The sequence below is a fragment of the Opisthocomus hoazin genome, chromosome 14 (genome assembly GCF_030867145.1).
Source record: "Opisthocomus hoazin isolate bOpiHoa1 chromosome 14, bOpiHoa1.hap1, whole genome shotgun sequence".
Taxonomy (NCBI): domain Eukaryota; kingdom Metazoa; phylum Chordata; class Aves; order Opisthocomiformes; family Opisthocomidae; genus Opisthocomus; species Opisthocomus hoazin.
Genome location: NC_134427.1, coordinates 15,416,563 through 15,434,406, shown reverse-complemented (window position 1 = coordinate 15,434,406; position 17,844 = coordinate 15,416,563). Strand labels below are relative to the sequence as shown.

The window sequence follows — 17,844 nt, the reverse complement described above, 5'->3', positions numbered from 1 at the left end:
TCTCCAACCCAAGCAAAGGGCATATCTGAAAAAAAACCTCTGCTCAGTCAATGAACTCGGATAAGATATGACTAAAATCTATCTAATTTTCTTGGGACAAGAAGTCAATAATGATGTAACACCTCCAAACTGAAACCAAGGAACATTTTATTCCACTTTAGAATTAGAATGACCTTGTTGAGGCACAGTTTAGCAAAAAGGGAATGTACATGAAATGTCCATATTTAACCTAGTATTTTCCACGTTGCTCACTTCTCAGACACTCGAGCTTTGAGCCCTGTGGAAGGGGACTGTGTGTCACCTAATGGCACAGCGTCTATTGCAATACAGCTGTAATCCTAAAACAAGGCTCTTGATGCAAATAAATGCCATCAAAACCACCAATTCACAGCCTTCCACAAAACTTAGGTAGAACTGAAGATATATCATTATAAACAACCTTTCCTTACAGAACATGAGAATAACTCTTAACTCTATACGTCCTAGTGCAATGACAAATATTATCAGACCTTACTGTACTGTTAGAAGTCTGATGAGACAGATATTTGAAGACAGAGTACAACAAAGCAAAAATAAAAGCTTATATCCAGTTAGCATTCAGTAATTTTCAAATTAAAAAAAATTAAAGGTAATGTATGCTCATTTCCAATAGAAAAGTCAATGAAGTGAAATGGTTAACTTCTCACAGTCCATTTAAAAATTCAAGCCTCACTAATAAAGCTGAAATTAGAAAACCTAAAGTATTGCCTCAAACCAAAAACTGCCCTTTTGCTCTTGCAAGTTTCCTCTCCCATAACATAGATGGTTGATAAAGGGTCTCAAACATCCATTCCGATTATATTAAAGGACTATTCTTGAACTTGTCTTAAACTCATAGAATTAGGCATTTCTCCTTTCTGGTGAGCTCCTAGAAAACAATAAACATTTTCTAGTTTCCTAAAGAAGTTCTTGCAGCTGATAAAACAATACATGAGGTTGCCTTGAATTGCTATTCATCAGAGAGCTCTTCATTGACATTAAATATTTAACTTTCTCTTATTCCAGTTGAAAAACAAAAGAACCACATTAAAATTTTATTCAGCAAAAACACCTTTTCTCAGGAGGTGGAGATGCCCATTCTTTTAATAAATCCACTGATTGTTTAAGAAATCTTCTCACTGAAGAGAAGTGAAGACCTGCTGGGTGTTGCAGTGGTGACTGCCTTTTTTGCTGTTACTGAATGGGTCTGAATGTCACTGAATCAGCTAACAGGGTGTGAAGCTAGACAATGGAAGTATAGAAGAAAGCAAACTCACTATATTGTGATTACAAGACTTTTACTTGTTTGCATGAGTTTGTGCTTTCATAATTAGATTGGAGAAAACAATTCTGCAACAAAAAACCTGTAATTTCTGCAGCAAATCTATCCAAGCAGACGTGAAACATTCCGAATAGCTGTCACAAATATCACATAAATTCAGGCCAGAGACAAGAGGAAAGGCACGATGTGTCTTCACAAGACAAAGCTAATGTGGTAGATCTAAAAAGTCAGCACAGTTGTATTAGTTCTTCAAGAAAAGGTGGTAGTAGTAACGTTAAGGCAGTTACCAGGATTATCAAATTCTGTAACCTTCAAGCTGCTGATCTGAGGGACCTGTTCTCCAAGGCCAACGCAGACCGATGATTCACACATGCTGGAGTGCCCGAGTGCTCTCCAACAGAAGTAGGCAGAGGTCTCTCCAACAGAGAGGCAGCGAGCAGAGCCTGCCACTAAGCACAGTTCTAGTCTGCTCTCAGTATGTCATCTCTTCCCCACCCTCCCCTCTTCTGGACCGGGACCAGCTTTCAGGGCCTACAGATCTCAAGCAAATGCAAGTAACAGACTGACACTGCTGCAGGTTGATTATACTAAAAAGTGCATAAACCATGCAAATGTTTTTCAGTAAACAGACTAAGGGAAAGATGACATTTTGCTAAAATACAGTTAACAATTTTACTTTAAAACCATAAAGATTAAAATACACCATCTTTCAAGTTTTAACACATGTGAGCACCTAGCAGGTATCTAACAGTCATAGGACTACATCAACCAAAACAGAACAACTAAACAAGCAGCTCAGAGGAAACACCTCTGTGAGAAAGCAAGCAATTCAGACTTCTCCAGGACCTTAAAAGGTATTTCTCAGATGCCTGGACTTCTACCAGCATACTGTCCTTGAAACTTACCTTGGAACACCATCTTTTACAACAGCCTCTGACTTGTGGGTGTCTAATAAATTTAAAACTCACATCTCATTCTAACTGCTAGAAGATGAAAGCAGCTTTCGAGCAGGCACTTAATATAGGTAATCTATCATAATATGCTTGGAGGTACCTTGGAATGTTACCTTAATAAAGAGATGGTGTAGCACCGCCAGATATATTACGGTTGTGACATAAACTGAATGTTCTTTCTTCAGCCTTCTAAACATGAGAGCGTATGGAGTATTTGTCTGATGAGATTTAGAGATTTAGCTGAAGAGCAGACATTACTTCTAAAAACAAATACTGGATGAATCAAGGAGCATGTACAGGGAGTGTTTAATCTTTAGCATGCCAGCTTGAAACTGTAAAGGTCAATTGAAAACAAGCATCTATGTGATGCTAAGTTTAGAGAGCCTACAAAATGAGTCAGTACGTAGTCCAGTTCTTTCAGAAACTGCTGCTGTGTTTTATATCATTGCTGGTAAAGGGCAAAATATGATTAAAAACAAAGGTACACTAAACTCTACAAGAAGGTTAAGGCAATAAAAGTATTAAAAAGTGTTACAAAGTATTATAGAAGTGTTCTAATAGTAATCGTCTGACAATAAAGACTCTTAATCTGTTACCTTTCACAAGCCAGTAAAGTGATACTGTCACTCCCCACTCTACTGACTGTAACGAAAACATCATTTTACGAAGTTCGAACACACCCTGCATCTTCATTGCGAAAATCAACTTTCTCACTGTCAGCTGAAATACGTGCAACAGATGAGCACTTTTAAAATTAAATGCTGCATTTGACACTATGAAAACTATTTTTTTTTAATCTCTGTGCTCTTCACTAAAACATAAAAGTCATGTGAAAGCTCCTACCTGAGGCCGCATCCTTGGGTTCCACCTGACGTAGTAGTTCACCCATAGTTCCAAATGGTTCAGACTGGCAACAGGATACAGGACGTGGTTTTCATAGTTTACGTAGAAAGGATTTGTGAACTCATCTAACTGGCTGTTTATATAGGACCACAGCGATACAGTCTTTGTGCTTACCTCCTGATCGGAAAAAAAAAATTAATTGTATGGATTGCAAAACCTTAAAATACGAGGTTAATATCTACACATCACTACTTTTGTCTATGAAATTTACCTTATCTACTAGAAAATTGCAAGCACTCTAAGAACACTTCCTGTGGCTGATCATTAAACAGCCTTAAAACTTCAGTAAAGCATCTGAACGCTTATTCTGGTCCAAGGCTAACTGAGAAAGCAGATTCAGGCATATTATTTTCAGAGATGCTAAGGTCTAGCTGAGAAAAAGAAAGCTGTACTGCTTGTAATGTACAGAAATGTTTACAGCTACTTAAATATATGGTTACATACTGACCAACTAAAACAAAAATAAAATTAAATTAGCTTTGACAAGAAAATCAGTGAAGAGATATGTAGTTTGGAAGATCTGAAACAGCATCTGTGAAAAATAATTATTCAATTCTCCCACTCCCACTATTTGCTTGATACTATGCTTTAAAATGCCTATTTTATCTTTATTTGCACTTCTGAAAGTTGTATTATTCTAAATCAGCATAATCATGGTTAGATCAAAGATGGAAATCTGAACTTACATCAGATTCATCGTGCAATTTTACACTCCTTCAGTGTTGTAAAGCATGTGTTTCTACTACCGCTGTGTCTTAAATTGCATTTCTTTATTGAGAATTGCATCTGACTATTCATTTATGAAAGCAAGCTGTCTGGAAACCCTGCATTTGCTAAGAACATGTTATTCAGCTCCATCTTGTGGTATTTAGATGCAACTTTTTCCCTATGGAAGCAGTAGAGACAAATCAAAAAAAATTAGCAAAGCTAAATATGGCAAGGAATTGTTACTTGCTTTAAAAAATATGAAGGATTAAAACCAATAAAGCCACATGTAAGCAAAAGGGTATTTGGAATATTAACAAACTTCTTAAAATTCTTTTTCCACTCAAAGTATTTCATCGAGTCCTAACTTCATTCATTTAGACATTTTAAACTTCTGTAGGTTTCAACCATAAGTTCCAACTAATTATGTCCTAAAGTGACCTGCAAAGTCATCCATCCTTTGGAAATAACGAAAGAAATGCTAATACAATTTGATAATTATTATTTTAAATTGTGTCTGTTGGCTAGAAATATCTGAAAGAGGATTTTCTAAAACCCTCAACCCCCGAACAGATAATAACTAAAGAAAATAAGTGCCGTCTTGTTTAACAGCAGGGCATTCAGTATACATTTCTCATACCATGAAACCTCATGTCCGTGCTGTGTTTTAAGACTATGTGACACATGTATCCAAAAACACAGCTCAGATGTTTTTAGGCCTGGTATTCTAGAGCATTTTCATATAAAATCAACAAATTAAGAACGCGTGTTACACTAATTATTTACCTCTTTTAATCTCTCTTTTTCACAGTTGCATAAGAAAGTCCCAAAGAGACAACTGTAAAGGTGATCCAGAATGGTGACCAAAAATAACTCGTTGAATTCAAAGGCTGCAGGAAACTGAAATAAAAAATTGGTAAAATTACTTCAAATTTTATTTTAAGCAGTGTAGAAAGGAAGAAACTCAGACATAAGAAATAACCAAAAGATTCAGATAAATTTTTGTTTGTTTAGCTATTATTTTCAGGAAAACTCTGCCATTTCAGTAACTACCGTTGTCACAATACATTTCGCCTACATACTTCTTTAAAAATACTCCTCGGAGACAAACCTTACATTCATTATGCAAGTATACCAGAATACAAACGTCGAAACATTAGCTAATGCGAAACTGGTGACACAAAGCAATCCGTTTTAAGGAGCTCTAACAGTATTCTGTTCTAGCCCATCCCAAACTGTCTTGAAGATACTTTATTTCTCTTGTTACAGGACATCAAATCATTTTGGAAAAAAAAAATATTACTATGATGACATTTAAGAGTTTAATTTCCTATTCTAACATGCAACGAATTGGATAATAAAGACTATTGCACGTACAATGTGCTTAGTATGTATTTAAAATGTTTCTTTCACTTTCTACCCAAGTAAGTTACTTTTCTCCATTTCACCCCTTGAGTTTACCGTCCGCTATGTACAATCAGCCTTTAACCCTTCTTCTCTTATATTGGAAAGTAAATCCTATAAATCTGAAATGAAAGAACTGTTATTCCACTGGGCACCACTTGGTATTTTACTCACAAGCAGAGGTTACCTGATACATTCTACGAAAGAGTTAGAAATTTGAAAACACTCACAATGTTTAAGATATATCTTAAACTGTAGTGGTCTAAATATCATAAAGGAAGAAATTAATGCAAGCTGCATGGGCTGCTACCTATTCAGATGGAAAAGGTCTTTCTTCAATCAAATTTTATGATAGGACTACATATGGCAACTGCTTGATGTGTCAAAATAACTTTGCATTCAGTATGACAAAGGTCTCAAACACAGATACGGAATGAGAAACATTTAGGAGGAAAAAAAAATTAGAAGACTAAAGGAAAATTTAAGAAGTAGCATTTCTTTCATTACCATGAAAGAGAACGTTCAGGACAAATGAAACAGATTTCGTTCATTCCCACTACAGGAGTAAATCTTCACAAAAGTCTAAAATGCAAAGTTACAGATTCATAAGGCAGAATTTCCAGCTATATGGAGAAATCTCAAGTCAGTATTTCAGATCTGAAGAAAGCAGCGGACTGGTTTCTGTTCTGTGCCACTAACAAATACTGCACACCTTGGCATGAGTGACTCCAGAGCTACTTTAAATTAAAAGAAAAAAAAAAAAAGACGACAAGTATAGCTAGGAGGAATAAGGCAGCAATTGGGACTGCGGATGAACTAGCCAACACAGAAATTCCTCTTCAGTGTCATCTGTGATTTATGAAGGGCAAATGGTTATTCATGTTGAAAGTTAATAGTTGAATAACACACAATGGGTGTGCTTGTACTAAACCCAAAGATCTAAGTTTTAAGCAATGCTCTTTTAAAAGAAGATTGCTTTAAATCAAACATCACAAAAACATTCTCCTTCCAAGACTGCTCAAGCGAAGATGTACCACCTGTCAACTCAAAATTCTGAGTAAGGAAATTATCAATACCATGGCTCACAAAATGAATGGGAGCCTTCCTTCTTCCGACTCTGCTACAGATTCTGCACTGTTCAACAGCACGGCGTGCTCACACTGGGGCTCCTCTCTCAAATCACTGGTTTGTTTTCAATCACCTAGCCATTTGTTTTCATAAAACATATACGAACTTGAGATTATCCAATTCTCTTTTTCAGTCATGTTCAAAATCTATCACTTACAGCACTCCCTTCTCTCTAGGAAATTATGCCAAAACTCAATTACAATACAGCGATGTTAACAACACAACTATGGTTTTTAAAAAGTATGAACAGAACTTGATCAGTGGGTCTCAGACCTCCATCTCCTGCGCCCAGCCCAAAGCAACAACCAGATACAGAGAGCAAAAACAATTTGCGAAGGATCAAAATGATATTTGGAAATAACTTTGAAGACAAATCCTCTCCTAAAGGGACTCTCTTTAACTGAAAGCACTTAATGAGCCTTGTCACAGTAGGGTTCTGTGTTGTGACGGGTCCATACTAATCAGATGGATGCTGACATGGCCGCTATTCCAATCCAGTGAAGCATATTCAAAATTCCATACATCAGTGGTTGCACTCCAACTAATTTATTAATAAGTGATAGCACTTTATTGAAACCCTGTCTTTGGATACAAGAGTTGTACTGTTGGGGCTGATGTATCAAGACTGTAAATCTTCTATTACCACTGCTAAAAAATCACTGACCTAAAAATGCTTTCCTCTGTAGTTCCAAGCCCATTAGCGTCTGTTTGAAGATTCAGGTGGAAGAATTCCCCAAATGAAAATTTACTTCTTGTCAAATCCACTAATTGTGACAGAACACATGGGTCATTAAAATCTCCCACTTGATGCTGCTGGAGTTGTTGGGGGGTTTTGTAAAGGAGATACTTAAAAGAAGAATTCTCTTATTTAAAAGTCTGATGATGTCAAGTGGCATCTGATTCAGAGACATGCAAAATAAACTTGCTTTTTAATCAATGAACTCATTCTGTACTACAGTAACAGCTGAAGTTGAAACACTGTGCATAATAGTTCTGCTGATTGTGGAATTGGACTGAACCAGGCTCACTGAACACTAGATACCATAACAGAGTACACTGCTGAAACTGGTGAAAAATACATCTCCTGCAACAGATGACAGCCGGTAACAAACAGGATGCAACTTTCCACCAACTTTACACACACCTTCCTCCTATGCGGGTACTGTGCATGAAAGGTGGAAAGATACTACTTCAGCTGCAATGCTACATGCAGACCTTCCAGTTTTGTTTCACTTTTAACAGGGCCTCAGTACTTCATCAGATCACATGTGGCCTTTGACAATTTGACATCTGTTATTCAAAATCACCAGATTTTACTAATAGAGGAGGGAAATCACTTCATCATACATTTTTTATGAGAATCTGCTATCAATGTACTTCTCTCAAGGTCTGTATTATTGTATTTGTGTGTCATGAAGACCATACAAAACAAGGGAAAATATAAGGCTGTCAAGAACTAAGTTTCATTATCTGAAGCTATCCGGAAATTTGTTTCTTAGTGGGAAGTTAGAGATTCTTTTGCTGTATTTAGCTGACTGTTTTAACAGTGTAATTCTCAGAACTCGAAAGACAGAATTTGCTTGCTTTGAGCCCATGCCCAAACCCGAGAGCCCTCACACCCTCCCGCAGTCATTAACACTTATTTGAGCTTTGGAACATTTCACATATGTTTACCATGGACTCCAAAGCATGAAACTAGCACTGCTTTATGAGCAAGTGATCTACACGAGGATAAAATAGAATCCTGGTTTTCATAGGTCCATGTCAAGGTAATCACAATCTTCACATCTATTCTCTCAATGTTGAAGTCAACTAAAAATTAAAAGTAATGGGCAAGAACTCTCCAAGAATGACATTTTCAATTTTTTTTTCCCTGTTGTAACAGTAATGATTTTTCAATGCCACTGCTGTTCATGAATTTCAGAACAGTTTCTGGATCCAGGATTTGAACAGATGTGGTACTGGCAAAATGCTTCACAGATTCCCCCCCAGCCTCCCGTCCCTTTTTTTAACTAGAGAGAACTAAACTGTTTATAGCAAGAAATAGGAGGCAGCAAGGGAGATCACAAAAATAGAAGAGGCTGCTCTCAATTAGGGATCTCCCCAGAGGACTTTTGTTCTGACCAGGTGTTTAGAACTGCTTCTCTTTGCTATTGTTATTAGCTTTCCTCTGAAAGAGGGATAGAATTTTTCATTTATTTTCTCCAGTCATAAAAACCAGCACATTAATGCTGAAATATAGATACACAGAAAGTCTTTGAGAGACTTTGGACAAGGCCCCAGTATTACAGCAGGGAACTTCCACGAAGCACCAAAGACGACATTTTTGAATACAGGTTCAGAAACCATGATGTAAGTTTTCAAGAACCATGTTCACAACAGGAAGACTAAGGTAAGAGATCTGGGAGTGCTTCATATGCTTCATCATATGGAACCAGACTGTTACCCTCCTCTCTTCAAAACCAATCACATACTACACAGACTTCAGTATAATAGCTTTTACCATAAGAGCATAGATCTATGTTAGGCTTCAAGGAGGGGGAGGAGGGGGGAAGCGAGGAAAAATAAGAAAAAAAAAAAGGAGTCAAGCACTTCTAATTTACTTGGAAATAAAGCTGCCATGTGGACAACCTATTTCAGTAACCTCATTAAAGAACAGCAGTATAAAAGCTCAGAAAAATCTTAAATTTATGTTCACGGAGGTATAAATAAGGAAAAAAAGGAAAATGAAGGCTAAAGTAATTCTATAATTTAACTTATTTAGAAAAAACATTGAGAATTTTAATAATTTGCTATTTTAAATATCACTAATTTCAAAGACCTCCCTCAATCCAGAGGTAAAAGCAGCGTTGGAAGAAAATTTCTCTGAAAACAGGCTTGTGTGTTAGAAATGCTGTCCTGTATGCATAGCGATGCCAACATCAACTTACATTTCACATTTGAGACATGCATAGAAGAACCCTCTTCTCTGCTCACTTCACAATTAGCCTGGAGTTTTGCTGTTTCTTAAGGACAATATAAATCCATACAAACATTTACTCCATCAGTGAATATGTAATGCAAATCATTTATCTCATCAATAACCCTCATTTATGTAATCAGAGAATCATTTGAAAGCCTATTTTAAATAAAGAAAATTCCCAATATTTTCATTTCAAGTCAATACTTTTACTCTAGCTCCTTGCATCTCACTTTGAGCAAAAAATTTCCCTGAATGTGCACAGTGCAACCATAGTGAAACCAACTTCAGGAAAACATGCTACTGCTCTGCAAGGAATGTGTTCTCCTACATGAATGATGTTTCCAAGACAAAGACTGAGACCTCATCGAAATATACTCTTAAGCATCTTACCTGCTTTGTCATTTGCCAAACACAGTCAATGAACTGAAGGAAAATGGGAGATCTGTCGGCATCAGCATGATCATCATCTCCATGTCCTACTCGCTGAAAGTCAGAACAAACTTGTCATTTCAGTCTGGTGTATTTACAGCACCATTCCATCACTTTAAAGCTGAGTAACTCTTAAATATGTTCCAATAGTGAACAAGACAAGCAAATCTTCCATAATGCTAACCTGTAACCTACTAAAAATGCATCCCAATATTCACTCATGGACATGCCTTTGCTGTTGAGCAAAGCTGGAAAGACACTTGGCCAACAGAGCTGTGCCAGCTGTTTCCCTGTCTTTCACTGCACAGCCATTTATTTCTACCAGTGGGTCAAACTGGTAGGTATTTACTAAGGCTGTACTGAAACAATGATTATTCCAAATCCACCTGCCATAACTACATGTCATTTATCCTAAACCTTCTTAGAGTCAGAACACACAAAATGTCATAATAATTTATGCCCTAATTTCCCACTAGCCCATGTGTTAAATAAATACTTCAACCTTAAATCAGAGTAATGGTTCCAGCAATTTTACCTTCTAGACACCTTAATTGTTTTTCTTGTTTCTCCATTCATAAGACTGTTAAAGATGCAGCAATGTGTTACAATCCCTCTTCCTTGTAAAAAAGCCATGTGTTTTTTTTGTTAACCATCATGCTCAAGCCACCTAATTCTTATTTACTTTATATTATATCTCACACACAGATTTCTTGTTAAAAATGAACAGGTCACAATTCTCTAACACACTCACACCATTAAAAGAAGCACACCAAAGATAATAGCTGAAATGCAGCGGAATACTGTGAGAAAACATGCCATTCCAAATAAAAGCCGTGAAGGTGACAAACCGCTCACTATGTTTCAGCTTACCATTGCAAATCGGTGTCCAAAACTTATCCATTCTTTCTCTATAAGAACTTCAAACCCCTTGATAGTTCTGTAATAGCTGTCCAGCATAAGCATAGCTAGTGCGGTAAGCTGTGCAGTTCGATCCCAGCCATCACTGCAATGTACCACTACGGATGTTTTACCAGATTCAATTCTGTCCGCAATTCTTACTGCTCCGGCAAGAAGCATCTTAAATAAACAAAAACAAACAAATATGTAAATACTTACCAAAACTCTACCACAAATAAAGAGTTCTAATTTTATACTCTTAAGGTTAATATATTTTAAAATTTCAGATTAATTACATAATCATCTGGATGACATTGCTTTAAATTAGAGATTTCCAAATGGTGGTATACATACTCTTAGAGGTATAAAAACTGCGTGCACTCTGTTGTCCAGGAGACAGTTCTTACCAGCTCTCCACTATTAGCAGCAGATAGCAAAAGAACCTAGGAATCCCTTCTTTAAATTAAATCTGAAATTCTGTATTATGATGAAAAGACAGAAATACCGTAACCTATTCCAAAGGCTGAAGGTTCAATCTTCCAAAAGTTAATTTTCACAGTAATCAGTGACTCCTTCTTCCTCAGCTTTCAGTCCTCTAAATTTCTACTAAGTTCAGAGAAAGGGACAAACCACCCAGCTAATCTAAACCGAAACACAACCCAAACAAACCCAGAAACCCCTGGCTGGGAGCCTGTGCTGATCTGTTGATGCATGAAGCATACATTGTATTCAGCCCACGAGCAGACCATCAATAGCGTGGGATTCAGAAGCGTGCTGGAGACCAAAGGACAGAGATGGCACCGGAGTTAGATCACCTGTGCAAACTTGTTATTCTTCTCCCCCACAAAAAACTCCTCTTGTTCTCTTACACTACTCTGCGGTTCTTTACAAATTCGAATAATCTCTCTCCTGTGAAGATTTGTCTCTGTAACACGACCTGTCACGGCACGGAAGCATATGTGAAAAAAAACAGCCACTAGACTAGAACCACAGGAGAAATTCCTATTCTGCATTCCCACATCAGAAAATGGAATCTTGCAAAATACTTGCATTTTTCCCTTCCCAGGCATGTAAAACGTCTTCTGGGAAGTAGGAAAGCCAGTATCCACTGGAGAAGCTCTGCACAAGACCCGTCTTGAAAGCTGTTTCAAGAATCATACTTCAGAGACAATTTTCATTGATTATATCCTTCACTGATTGTATGTTTTACGGTAAAACTGAAGGATGCCAGGACGGAAATATCACGAAGCAATACAAAAGCTTCTATGGGAGAGCAGAGTTTGTGGTCTGAACTAGTTAATTGCCAATTACTTCAGTTACAAAGCTCTACTGCACTAAAAAAGTGCAAATATTAAAATAGTTTGGTCTTCAATAAAAGCAGAAAACTAATCTATGTAACATACAGGTATGCAATAGCTTGCTCTAAATTGTCCTAAAGAGAACACAGCTGCCTCTGAAGGAGCACAGCTGAAAATACAAGGGTAGAACAGGTGCAGGCAATAAGCAGAGAATGGGAGACAGGAAACACAGATACTATTAATTCAGTAAATACCAGTGGAGTCGGTGAAGCATTTTACTCTACTTCGGACAAAAGCCTTTAGAAAACAGCTTCCTCCACAAACTACTATTATTATTTCTTTACAGATGTTTCAAAATTTAACAACCATCACAGTAGTTCAGTTACAGCTCCTAACGAATAACTGGCTTTGGATGGGTTTAGAAAAATAGAATTGGTTTAAAAATAATTAATAGCACAAGTTCTACCCTGAAAGACAGAAAATACCCTGGAGGGCACAAGGAAATATCCTGAGTGTGGAGACAGCACCAAGTGACTCTACTCCCGTTGCTCCTACGGCCTTCACACACACAGAACATTACTGGTGCCTCCCCAGATACTCCTGGATCATCTTCAAGGTGCTGTGGGTGCCCAGTGCTAGGGAGGTGAATTTCCAGTAATGCATCGTATTAAACTGGGACACAATCAAACTGGTCTGAGCCCAGAAAACAGAAGATGCATTAGAGTAAAGCTGTGGATTTGTTAATTGCTATTACAAGCCAAATCTAATAGGCAAGGAAGGCAGGCAATTCTCGGATGATATCTCCCTGTGCTTTTACCAACACCGTTAACACAGTACTGGCAGCTTTTAAGAAATCAGACTGCAGTTTGTGCTGTCAATACCGTAACGTGAAGCACCATGTAAGGGACAGACTCATGAAGAATGTTACAAGTGTGTCAACTCTTCAAAATAATTCAAATGAAATTTCAAATTGGTATGCTAGTGTCATCTGCGCAACAGTGGTACCAAAGTCCACTTCTGACACCGTCTAAGCCCGGGAACCCCACTGAAGTCAATGTCAATGAAGGGTGACCACTAGCCCAAACAACTCTACTTTTAAAAATAGAGTATTGTATTTAAGGCCAGGCTGACAAGAAAAGCTTGCCAGCTACTCAGATTCCCAAATTTGTTTGAAATAGTCCAACTTCACGAGAACAAGAAAATTAAACTGTTTCCAAAAGATCATTAAATTTGTTTAATTCTTAATTTAAGTGTTTGCTCCCTCTACTGGTTCTCCTGCAGCAGTCAGCAAGCACAAGTTAATGGAAGAGTAAAACTAATGAACAATCCCAGGCATGTTTTGCCTGAGTGACATTTGAGCTGGTTGATAATAAAACAAATTCCACTCCATCCATATTTATCATGAATAGAGGAGTGAATGTGGTAATGACATAATCTATTCTGAAAGCATTTCAGAGGTTAGTGAAACAGACTGTAAAACTGAGTGGTAGTGATTTATTTTAATATTATGTTAAATAATAGAGCAGATTATAACCCGGTAGAGCACTGACTATAAACAGCCCATGAAAATGTAGGTGCTCGACACATGAACACTAACATTGAATTGAAGGAGGGAAGGATGAGAAAGACTGCAGAATTTACAGTCAGGTCTTTCTGGCAGTTGTTCAAATGCAATCTGAAGTTCCCAGGGCATTCTTCCAAAAAGCAGGGATAACCCTGGACTGCTCACAAGCATTCCCTCTCAACAAAATAAAACACTGCCCAACACTAAACACGACACTGTGCTATGAGGAATTAACTCATTATCTACCAATACATAAAACTGGTAATACAAAGTTGTTGTGGAATGCTTAAAATGCTGTGTTCTAATGGCCATTTAAAAACAAAGCTTTTTTACAAGATTACCCTGATCAAAGCAACGTGCTTAAATCTAGACACTATTTTAATAATATTTTCAGAAATGTAAGTTAAAAACATAGTTTAAAAAAACAATTGATTTTTCACATAAAAAATATTTTACCCTTATATATTCCAGCCAGTGTGTGGAGTCCACATTTGATAACCACCGAGTCTCATCAATAGTAGGATAAACTATTTCTTTAAGTTTACGCAGGGATTCTCTCATTACGTGTATATTATGAATTTCCAGAAAGACCAGCTCCGCATTTGGGTAGGCACTTTCACTTTCATATCCTCCACCTTTTGCCTGTCATTCAAAAAGTAAAAACAGATGAAGAAAAGAGCATGTACAGGACTTCGGTAGAAGGCTGAAAGAGTTATTTTGGTCAGGTTTCAGGATTTTCAGAAAGAAAGGATTATTTTAGCACTAATAATAACATACTTTTTTGGCTTTTGTTTTTCTAAGAAGCACTAGGGTATTTTTTTTAGGTGAAAGAAATTCTAGTTGTAACAGGCTACATTTGATAATACATCCATATACCTTCCCCTTTTTGCTACCGAAACTTTTGGTCTTCTGTGGGCTTTACTGCATCATTTCTCGGCTGCGTCTTCATGCTGCTTTCAATTCCTGCCGGCCTTTCCAAAACGCTACAAGCAACTTACCTTCCTTCCCATGCCCTCTTTAGAGACCCTTGTTTATTTCTTATCAGCATCAAGCTCTCCTCATCCTCATCTCTTACTCAATCTTCAGCCTTGTAAGAAAGACAAAACTACTAATGCTAGTTATGACACCAACCTACCTTGTTTGTATCTGCAACACTATTCTGTCTGGCATCAAAGATGATAAGTTTATGTGACTGAGCATTGGCATCCATTATTGTCTGCAAGTATTTTTCATCTTCTTTGCAACGCTTATCATTTGGGCCTACTGATGGCTGACTGCATCGTGTTATTGTTGCTTGGCTCTCAGGATGAATCCAGGATAACACCTGGAATAAAAGAAAATTATTTTAGCTTACTATACTGCTATAAAAGCAGCAGGCCAGAATGCAATTACACAATCACACTGCCTACATGGCAGTATTTCCTGGCAAATCAACAAATGCAAATTTAAGGACAAGCTGATGCAAACCCATATTGACAGCACACTAGCACTGCTCATCCCAAAACAGAGCTTGAAATACAAAGTGATTCTGAACATCTTAGCTTTTATTTTTAATAAAAACTAAACCTGCTATTGCATCTTACTAATTAGAAAAAAAAGAACAATGGAGGAAGAAAAACTATTTCCATGTAGAAGTCTGTGGACCTGTACACTACTTGCTAAGCACATCTACAGCATAAAAACTGCCTCCATCTGACACACTTCAGTGGGTTCTTCTGCTACCTGCAAGGCTTGTCTATTCTCAAGAAACGCAATATAGCTGTAACACATTCCACACCACATCAGAACACAAGCTAATGTGAATTAGCATCAGATACCACTGGGGCTTAGAAGTGTTAACTCCAAACAAAAATTCATGACACAGCACAATAACCAAACAACTAACTCACATTTGTGTTGCTCTCTTCAGTTCTAAACCCATCAAGCTTAATTCTTCTTTTTTTGCTCCCCCCCCCCCCAACTCCAATAATTTCTTACAAGTTCCTAATTTATAGAGCACTTATATCTCCTTGCAAAAGTTTCACTTACTGGAACTCTGCCTTTTGCTCTAAATGCTGCCACTTTTGAGAGGTCATCATCCTTTACGCTGGTTGGCACAACAAGAACAGCAGGGTATGTATCACAAAGCTCATAGGTGCTGTTAATTTTGGATATTTTCCAACTCTCATTGGGCAAGCCCTGTATGAAAGCAAAACATTTGTGTGGCTTTCAGGTTAGACCTTTAGATACCCGAGTTTGGGGCGAGGAAAATTTCTGTCTGTTATGTACTTTTTTTTAAAGAAGTGTACCCACATTATTATTTTAGATAAGCTAAAAACTTTAGGTCTTCATACTGAACCATAAACCAAAACACTGAGAGTCCTTCGTATTTGTCATCTTTAAACCTGATATGCAAAATAACCATTTGAATAGGTTGCACACTCGGGTAAAAAGTGATCATATAGTGAAATAAAAACACTTTTGCAACTAGGAAACTGTAGATTTACGATGACAAACTATGGTTACTCTTCCATTTAATGCTGCTTATTCAAAACGAAACTTTTTGCAAAGCCTATAGTTTCTAGGAACAGCACTTGGAAAATGCGGAATTAAGAACATCTGTTAAGATAGACCAGTTTGCTCAAGTACTCATGTTGTCTCCATCAACTTTAGCAGGCGCTCAACACTCTCAGTGTCAGGCCACTTGCATTTTATTATCTAAACATGAGATCTAGACAGTCTCAGCATGTAGCCAGAGCTAAAAATTGTTAGTTTTCTACAATACATTTTTCTAGTTTAAGTGGCTTTGGGGGAGATGGAAAAAAACAATACACCAAGTACTTACCTGCCTCTTATATTCTGCCATTGGGTCATACACTTTCCAGCCATTAATAGCAAACTTTTCTTTATAGCTGAATGCAAAAAGAGGCTAAAGACAACACAGGAAAGGCATAAATTAGCCTAATAGGCTGTATGCATATTAAGCTCCAAAACAGTGAACCTTCTAGTATTTCAAATGTAACACTTCTAAAACTCTTTAACACCAAACATAAAACACTCAGTTAAGACTGGACAACACTGTGCTAGAAAGAAAATGAAAATTAAGTTTCCTCCTTCAAGTATATGCTAGGTAATTAACAAGAACAAGAGAGGAAACAGTCAGAGAGAACTGAAGTTACTTGCCTGCGATCATACAACACATCAATGGCAAAGCCAGGATGAGGAAATTGGTCTCCTGCCTCCCAATCAGTTCCTTATCCAAACATGCCAATGAAATAGCATTCTGCAGCTAACTAATAATAAGACTAATTTTACCTATTTGTTGTTTCAGACAGAACTTCTAGACTGAATGATCTACTGCAGAAAATAAGGGTCAATACATACATATTTTTAATTAGCAACATTAGGCAAATCTAGATCTCAAGGGTTATGTACAAATTAATTAACTTCACCGATGGCAGGACACAGCACGATGTTTTATGAATTAATGCAGAAAGAAAACAGGGTGAGAATAGCTTGCCCGCGCTGTAACAGATTTTACGAATCAACATCTCAATGTTTGTTACACAGCCCTTGCATTTCCCCACCTACACTTTCCAAAACAAGGAGAGCCAGTGACAGCCTTCTCTACATCTTCTGACTTACCAGCCCATTAGAAACAGGAAACGCACGTGTCACAAGGTTTTCAAAAATCTCCAATCTGTTCTGTTCTTCCTGTTTGTAGGCCAGCCGCAAATTTCTCATATCCTGTCAAAAATAAGTTACACTATTTTACCCTACGATGAATTAAAAAAAAGAAGCAGTTATAAGAAACTGGATGGAAGGAAGGCATGTATGTAGCTCTAAGTCACTGACATCATCTAACCCACATTAGAACAGAGCTCTGTAAGTGTTCATATCAGTTGACTAGGATCGTCTTGAGAGTTTCTAGATATCATAAAAATAGCCATTTTCCCTCTGAATTCACTCTTGAGACAAAAGGCAGAAGTGTTTAAGACTGCAAGTATCCTAAGAGGAATTGAAATCTATTACCTAAATGAAGCAGGGCTCAAATACAGGGAACTGATCAGACAGAAAAACAGCACATGTGCATGCAGATTCCTCTTACGGAAAAACAAAACGAAAATACTTTAATATGAATATATCTCTACCATGCCATACCTTGCAAACTATTTCTATACCACATGAGTTGTCTCCATGGCTCTGTACTCCAATTTTTTCAACTCTGCTTATGACTCCAAGGGGAACATCAACAACAAAAGGTGGATCCTGAAATTTGTACGTAAAACAAATGAATTTTGTTACAAGAGGAGGAACACAAA

The 17,844-nt window shown here is 37.3% G+C and overlaps 1 protein-coding gene across 6 annotated transcripts in view; it reads right to left on the bottom strand.

The window, feature by feature from the left end:
- Positions 1 to 17,844, bottom strand: part of MTMR1 (myotubularin related protein 1) — a 48,201-nt gene that overhangs the window by 19,946 nt on the left and 10,411 nt on the right. For all 6 annotated transcript variants that reach the window (XM_075435738.1, XM_075435734.1, XM_075435735.1 and 3 more), the window contains 10 exons: positions 17,684 to 17,791; positions 17,168 to 17,269; positions 16,368 to 16,451; positions 15,572 to 15,721; positions 14,679 to 14,867; positions 14,000 to 14,185; positions 10,655 to 10,861; positions 9,746 to 9,838; positions 4,648 to 4,761; positions 3,097 to 3,273 (listed from right to left, as the gene is read on the bottom strand). In XM_075435738.1, coding sequence (XP_075291853.1) covers positions 3,097 to 3,273; positions 4,648 to 4,761; positions 9,746 to 9,838; positions 10,655 to 10,861; positions 14,000 to 14,185; positions 14,679 to 14,867; positions 15,572 to 15,721; positions 16,368 to 16,451; positions 17,168 to 17,269; positions 17,684 to 17,791 — 1,410 coding nt within the window. The remainder of the gene's footprint in view (positions 1 to 3,096; positions 3,274 to 4,647; positions 4,762 to 9,745; positions 9,839 to 10,654; positions 10,862 to 13,999; positions 14,186 to 14,678; positions 14,868 to 15,571; positions 15,722 to 16,367; positions 16,452 to 17,167; positions 17,270 to 17,683; positions 17,792 to 17,844) is intronic.